General features: G+C 37.1%; 1 protein-coding gene across 1 annotated transcript in view; it reads left to right on the forward strand.

Annotated features, from left to right (window-relative positions):
* Nucleotides 1-39: 39 nt before the first annotated feature.
* The window catches only part of LOC100631608 (protein kinase C delta type-like), a 9008-nt gene continuing 1527 nt past the window's right edge, over nt 40-7520 (forward strand). The window contains exons 1-14 of the mRNA XM_003384935.3: nt 40-350; nt 486-605; nt 1346-1406; nt 2601-2784; nt 2902-2933; nt 2989-3074; nt 3476-3605; nt 4275-4393; nt 4472-4601; nt 4657-4689; nt 4815-4933; nt 4993-5169; nt 5308-5462; nt 5708-5846. Of these exons, the coding sequence (XP_003384983.1) occupies nt 144-350; nt 486-605; nt 1346-1406; nt 2601-2784; nt 2902-2933; nt 2989-3074; nt 3476-3605; nt 4275-4393; nt 4472-4601; nt 4657-4689; nt 4815-4933; nt 4993-5169; nt 5308-5462; nt 5708-5846 (1692 nt within the window). The 5' untranslated portion in view covers nt 40-143. The remainder of the gene's footprint in view (nt 351-485; nt 606-1345; nt 1407-2600; nt 2785-2901; nt 2934-2988; nt 3075-3475; nt 3606-4274; nt 4394-4471; nt 4602-4656; nt 4690-4814; nt 4934-4992; nt 5170-5307; nt 5463-5707; nt 5847-7520) is intronic.

Genomic DNA, 7520 nt, shown 5'->3' on the forward strand with positions numbered 1-7520 from the left:
CTCTAATAATAATTAATGATGGGTGTGGCTGGATTGCTGCTTTTTTTTTTTTGCTGAAAAGCGAGTTTTGTATGCGCCTTGATAAAAGGGCAGTAGGAGAGCTCGTTTCTGTTGTATAATACACAAGTCTAGCGTCTCCAAGAATGTCAGCCTTTCTCCGCTTAAAATTACTCAAGGCAGAAGTAGCTCCTGCCCCTGGAGTAGCTAGGGTAGACACTTTTGCGGCGGTGAGCATCAAAGAGACGGAGCAGTCGCCACAAGGTCCTGTGTTAGTCCAAAAGAAGAAAACCTTTTATCCTGAATGGGGGAAATGCTTTGACTCTCACCTTGTGACTGGTAGGAGGATGATGGTAAATAATAAACAAATAAATAAATACACAGAATGTGAGATTTACTTATTATGATGATGAAATGACATTGAAAGTTGCTAGCTCTCTCCCTCTCTCTTTCTTTGCTTGCTTATCTCTATATAATTGTCTCTTTAGGTTGAAGTGATGGATAGAGCTTCCCCTGAGACAAAGATAGCTGAGATGGTTGTGGAGACTGAGGAGCTTTCCTCAATATGTAAGGAGGAGCCTGATCCATCAAGTGCTATCAATCTAGCAGTGAGTGAAGATCTACTGTATATTATATGCTGTAGAGCAGCCTTATATTGCAGTATCTTTGGTACATACATGTATGACTAAGAATGGATTATCTATTCTTGATATAACCTACAGGCTACCTCTTATTGCTATATAGCTATCTAGCTTATTTTTAGTTACACAATCTAAGTTATATAATACGATTTGGCTGTAAAGCATGTTATAGTAGCTGCAGCTGCTACTTCCCTCTCGTATTATTGTGTTTTGTCTTGAATCTTTATTAGTAACTATGGCATTTACTTGTTGATGTGTGTGGTTTTGGTTGTATAGTACACATCACTTACTATGAGTGGTCCCTCCTATATCAGGAGTACGTATATTAAGTAGTAAAAATTAGGAGAAGTAAAAAGCACTAAGCTTATTAAATTGATTCAAAAAAGGTAAAGTAGCAAAAGGAAGGTCAAGTAGGGAGCAAGGGAGGGAGTATTGATATAATATATTTGTAATAATAATTCTTCTTATGGTAACCCTTGCTCTTCGGACCTTCCTGGACAAGTGATGATGTGTGTTGTTTTTATACATGGTGTCAAAATAAATCCTTTTGCTATTGTGGGACCATGACTTTATTAATTATCAATTAGCAGCTGCTAATGTACAAGTATTTGACAGCTCTTACCACCTCTCTCTCTCTCTCTCTCTCTCTCTCTCTCTCTCTCTCTCTCTCTCTCTCTCTCTCTCTCTCTCTCCTTCTTTCCTTGCAGCTGGATCTAAGACCCAAAGGGAAACTCATACTACAGGTTAAACTGTATGGACAAACATCAGGTATACATACATGAAATAATTTATATATTGTTTTTCACATGAATATGTGTGATTGCCGCACCTGCAGTGTGATTTACTTACTTTAGTCTTATCTGGCACTATAGAACTCCCATTCTATATCCTTGTTAATTCCTGTTGTACATGACCCATGTCCTTGTACATACAGGCAGACAGCCATTAATGGTTATAGCAGCTATAGAGGGGAGTAGGTGTTCTTGGAAGCCATTGTAGTTTGTATACATACAGGGTAATGTATTTTCTGTCACTCCCTCTACATTCCAGTGTAATGAACCTCTCAGATGTTCACTCAGTCGTCCCTATATAGTACTAGTATTGTATAACTGAGATCTCCTTATTGGAGCAGCTGTAGTTTACTAGTTTTTACATTTAAATTTAAAATTGCTTCATTCTCAGGTGGAGTACGTATGATGTCAATTTTATGTTGCATTAATTTGTTTCTGAAATAAGAGAATAGAGAGAAAGGTGTAGGGTAGGCCCTACATGTACATGTACGTACAATTTATCAATTTGTGTGGGCAATTTGTGTCTTCTCCTTTCCCTTTCTCTCTCCTTCTCTCTCTCCCCAACTCTCTCTCTCTCTCTCTCTCATTCAGCTTGTATGTCATCAGTTGCTAGTATCCTTTCATTCTTATCTTAATGATCACAGGTGTAGTATCACTTACATAATAATGTCACTAATCATTATTATTATAGTATAATAGTAAATACTCTTAATTGTACACAATATGATGGAGAGACCCTTACAAATTCATGTGTACCTGTATAGCCATTGTGTTTACATGTACATGTATACATGTTTGTACATGTATTTGCGTGTGTTTGTCAAGTAGGTTGTAGTTACTGAAAACTTTGTGAATGCTTTGAATTACTTTCAATTATACTAATAATAATATTGAAATTAATAACAATGGAATGATAATGGCACAATATCTGTCAAATTATTGTTTATAGTAATAATAATATAATAATAATGATGATAATTAATGGGTGACGTGACTCAGTTATGCAGGAATACTAGTTGTACATTGGATTATGATAACTGCATGCTATGAACACTAAATATTATCTACTATGAAGCTATTGTGTCACATTGTACTGGCAGACCACTAATGGTCTCCTTATTACATGTACATTTACATGTAGCTATGCTTACATTACATGTACTTCTTGTAGACTGTCCTGCTGACAGAACTCCGGAGCATTTAGAGTCTTTGCCAAAGAATGCAACAGCTCTTCGTGGGAGACGTAATGCCATTCACCTGAGGCAATTGTCAGTTTGTGAAAGGAAGGGACATCGGTTTGTGAAGAAGTTCTTCAGGCAGCCGGTGTATTGCTCTTACTGTCATGAGTTCTTGTGGTATGTGTTTATATTTATTTGAATTAAATGTGTGGCTCTCTTTCTCTCATTTTTAAATACATAAATGAGTGTATCAGTTTTGTCTTCTTTAAACTTTATTTTGCTCTTGTCTTCCAGGGGATTTACAAAGCCAGGGTTTCAGTGTCAAGGTATTGCAGCAATGATTACTTAACTTTAATTTATTTGTTGTTTTATATTCTCTAGTATGCGCTTATACTTCACATGTGAAATGTGTTGAATCAATCATTGCCAACTGCACTGGAGCTACAGTACACGCTACACTCTCCAAGGTATGTCATGTCATGTAGATGGATACAGTATAGCCTCTCTTAATGGACACTCTCTATAGCATACACCTCCATTTAACGGACAGCACCTAGTGTACCAATTACATTCCTTACTGTATAAAATAACCTCCACATAAAGGACACCTCTGTATAACAGAGACACTTTCTTGTACCAAAGTGTCCATTATATAGAGGCTACACTGTACATACATACATAATTACATACACCATTATCTACTTGATGCTGAACTTTCTGTATTTTCTGTTTAATTGTTTGTTGATGTACTTTGCATAATGTACAATACCTGTCTCTCTCTTCCTTCCTGATACTTTTAGCTGCCATATAATATTATAGTAACATTTTAATTCCTAATCCATCACAATGAGTTCCTTTCTCTCTTTAGAATCTTAAAGAAAGGTTCAAGATTGATATGCCACATCGTTTCAAACCTCACTCATTTTTACGTCCGACTTTCTGTGATCATTGCGGCCAACTAATGCGGGGGTTGTTTAGGCAAGGAGTAAAATGTGGCGGTAAGATAATAATAATAATAATAATAATAATAATAATAATAGTAATAATAATAATAGTAATAATAATAATAATGATAAATCAGGATCAAAGAATGTGTTCAAGTTCTCCTACACAACATACATGTATATTCAATCGTGTTCAGTCTGTCCTATTAAGTATATCAACACATGTTTTATAATTTGATTAGTTAAAGCGTTGACTCCTTTTTTATTTAAAAATAAAATTCCTACAGAAATTAGTCGGTCACTATACCACACTCATTAAACCAATTTCATAGTAGCTAATAGTCTGTTTACTTGCTCAAATCTCATTCACTCCCACCCTCCCTTCCTGATCCTTCCCTCTGAACAGGAAGATGGAGTCACTATCTCCTTTTATCTCTTTTTCAGTTTGGTTGTGTACTTCAGTATTGCTTGTGTAGCTATCCTCCTCCTCTTGTGTACCAATTAGGTGCTCCCTATCTTGTATGTGTATTTCCCAAGCCACTCTGTGACATAAGGTGTTTTTGTCACCAGCATATACTAGACTTTCATTATAGAGGAGTAAGGAATATCCACTAGACGTTTCTACATGTACAGAATGTGTTTCAAGAGCCTCTTATATTGTGTATAGGGGTTGGTATATGATATATTATTTATTTATTTGTTTGTTTATTTATTTTATGGCAGTGTGTGGAGTCAATTGCCACAGTCGTTGCCAGCCCAACATACCTAACCTCTGTGGAGTGAATGAGAGACTAATGGCTGAAGCACTCAAGGACGTGGACGAGGTTAAAAAGAAGAGGCTGGTCAGTTTCCCCTAGAACAAACAGTTAATTTATCCTCCCTGCTCTGTTCTACCCCCCTCTCTCTCTTTTCCCTTTTAGTCAAGTAGTAGTAGTGCAGGGTCAGTTGTTAGTCCTAAAGGAGGAGCAGGTGCTATAGGAGGAGCAGCTCCTAAGCCTCCACTGGCAGCAATACCTGATGACCACGAGATTTACATGGATGTGACACAAGGTATGGAGAGAGAAAGAACTTCTGGTGGAATATTTGAAATTTATTGTTTGTATAGATATGATCAAGCCAACGGTTCCATCAAGAAAAGGTGAGAGAGAGAGAGAGAGAGAAAAAAGAGAGAGAGAGAGAAAAAAGAGGGAGAGAGAGAAAAAAGAGAGAGATATATATATGACAGCTGGTGGAGAAGAGAGAGTTTATATTTATTTCATTTAGGTAACGGAGCAGCTGGACGAGCTCCCCCTCCTCCTGTCCCTCACAAACCAGCCAAACCTTCTTACAAACTGAGTGACTTTCAATTAATCAAAGTCCTCGGGAAAGGAAGCTTTGGAAAGGTGATCAAATTATTAATGACATCACTGTCATATGACAATCTTGTGCTTAAATCCTTTAGGTACTTCTTGCTAAGTTGTCGAAGGGAAACGAGTCCTATTTTGCCATTAAAGCTCTCAAGAAAGACGTTGTACTAGAGGACAACGACGTGGAGAGCACTTTTGTGGAGAAAAGGATATTAGCGTTAGGATCCAGTCATCCTTTCCTGACTCATCTTTTGTGCTCATTTCAAACTCCAGTAAGAAGAAGAAGAGAGAGAGAGAGAGAGAGAGATTAGGTTTTGATGCTTGCTAGCCTTGCTGCTTATATAAAATCATCACTTCTCTTTTCTTGTATTTCCTCCTTCCTCTCTCTCTCTTTCTTTTCTCTTCTTTAGAGTCATCTCTTCTTTGTGATGGAGTACCTCAATGGTGGCGATCTCATGTTCCACATTCAAGTCTCGCATAAATTCAAATTGCCTCGTGCCCGTTTTTATGCAGCTGAAATCATCTGTGCCCTCCAATTTCTACACAGCAAAGGAATTATATACAGGTGAATATGGCCCGCCTTTTTATTTTGCCATAAAGATATTCAAAAAATTGTTATTGCTACATAATGGTATAGTATAAGGGGATCAATCAGTGGGTATTTTTGGAGCCAATTTAGAGAGAAAATTAAAGCATGGACTATATAGTCATAATAACATTACTTTCTAGTTCAAAATTTGTAATTGAGTTTTAGCAAAATTTCATGCCTTGCTTTTATTTATGTATGTTTTTTTACTAAAATTATTCTAGAGATTTAAAACTTGATAATGTGTTACTGGATTGCGATGGTCATGCTAAGTTAGCTGATTTTGGCATGTGCAAGGAAGGAGTGTTTGCACCAAATAAAACAGGAACATTTTGTGGTACCCCAGACTACATCTCACCAGAGGTATACTCCATACATGTACATGCACAGTATATACTTCACTACTTAAGAGTTGATTAAGTTGCTTCAAAATTTGGCCAATCTCAGGCCAAATTTCGCCAAAATTGAAAAGTAGAAAATTCTCCATTTTTATAGTATTTTCTGATGCATATACATGTTCTTATGTTGCATAGAAAGTTTAAGCTAATTCCAATAAAAATTAGATTTTTTACGAAATTTTTGAAGTTGCTCCAAAATCGGATAAAAGTCCCTGTACTATTAGTAACGCGGTAGCGTTATTAGTAACGCGGTAGCGTTACTAAGTAGGATTCACCCCCAAACAAAATGGCTGCCATGACTTTTGCAGCCTTGCTATACCAGGAAAACGAGCTCCTTTGCTTACCAGACTTCTTAGAGGACCTTATCTTGACCAGAGGACTCCAATGGTACCCATAGCGTGGCTCTAGACCTTTTCTGGGAGAAAAATAAAAAATCTGCAAACCGGCCGTTTTGTTCAGCCACCTTTTTTCATCTTCATCATCATCATCATCATCATCAGGAAAGTCCTGTCAATCCAGTTGTCGGTCAATATATCAATCTTACCTGGTGATAGAAGGCTAATTCTTACACCATTCTACTCCAACAGGGTATGCGCAGGTCCTTGTTCCCTAGAATCATTCTCCAAGAAAGGAAAAAGTGATACTGTGACTGTTGGATCGCACCAGCTTACCTCATGCCGCCATTTTGTTAATTAAATAAAGAAGCATGTGCTCCAAAAATTTGGGTGTGGTCGCGCATGCTCAGATCTCAGAACTGGGAACAGCAAGTAATCTTTTACGTAGCTAGGCTAGCTATGGTTGGAATCAAACTGCATAGGCGGCGGCAGGGTTGGGCATGGACGGGCAATGCCCGACCAAAAATTTTGGCCGGAAACGAAAATTTAATTAATGACATCATTTTAGTCATAAATAATTACCATGGCTAGCAAGAGACAGTCTTTTCTGCTTTCCTTTGTCAACAAGCCTTCCAGGAGGACCAGGACTAGCTAGCATTTTACAGGTTGGATAGAGCTTTACAGATAAGATAGGGGGCCTTTTAGGCTCATTTTTATGCTATATCATATTGTATGAGTGCGTTGAGTATACGCCCAAAATACGTGGGGAAAAGTGGGTGTGGCCAAAATCGCGGCGCGCTTCGCGCGCCATTCTTTGCCCGACTGCTCCTCAAATCCTGCCGCCGCCTATGTCAAACTGCAATACTTAGTGGAGGTTTCCAGCTAAGAGAAGGTATTAATCTTGCATATATCAAGTGTGTAATGAATTATTTTATTTCAAAAACACAAAGCAATTAATTAATGTTTATAATACTAGTGATAATATGAACTTGACAACAGGAAGAACCTGCAGGAATAGCTACAGGATTGCTGGAAAGATAGAGCTTCTTGAACAAGGATTCACATCAAGACTATAGTATTTATTTCACTTTTCATCAGTATAGTAGATATTTTTTCACCATATCTATTCAATTCAATCAGTGCTGTCCCTCATAAATGCTGTAAAATCATAACAATGACAACAATAATAAAGAAACTTATTGTTTGTGTAAAATCAAAAAGCATCACAATTGTAACTGAAAAAATATAAATATTATAAAAAAATAAACACAAACAAGAACATAAAAAATTTAAAAAAACAAGAT

Source organism: Amphimedon queenslandica, unplaced genomic scaffold, assembly GCF_000090795.2.
Source record: "Amphimedon queenslandica unplaced genomic scaffold, v1.1 AMPQUscaffold_13481, whole genome shotgun sequence".
NCBI lineage: Eukaryota > Metazoa > Porifera > Demospongiae > Haplosclerida > Niphatidae > Amphimedon > Amphimedon queenslandica.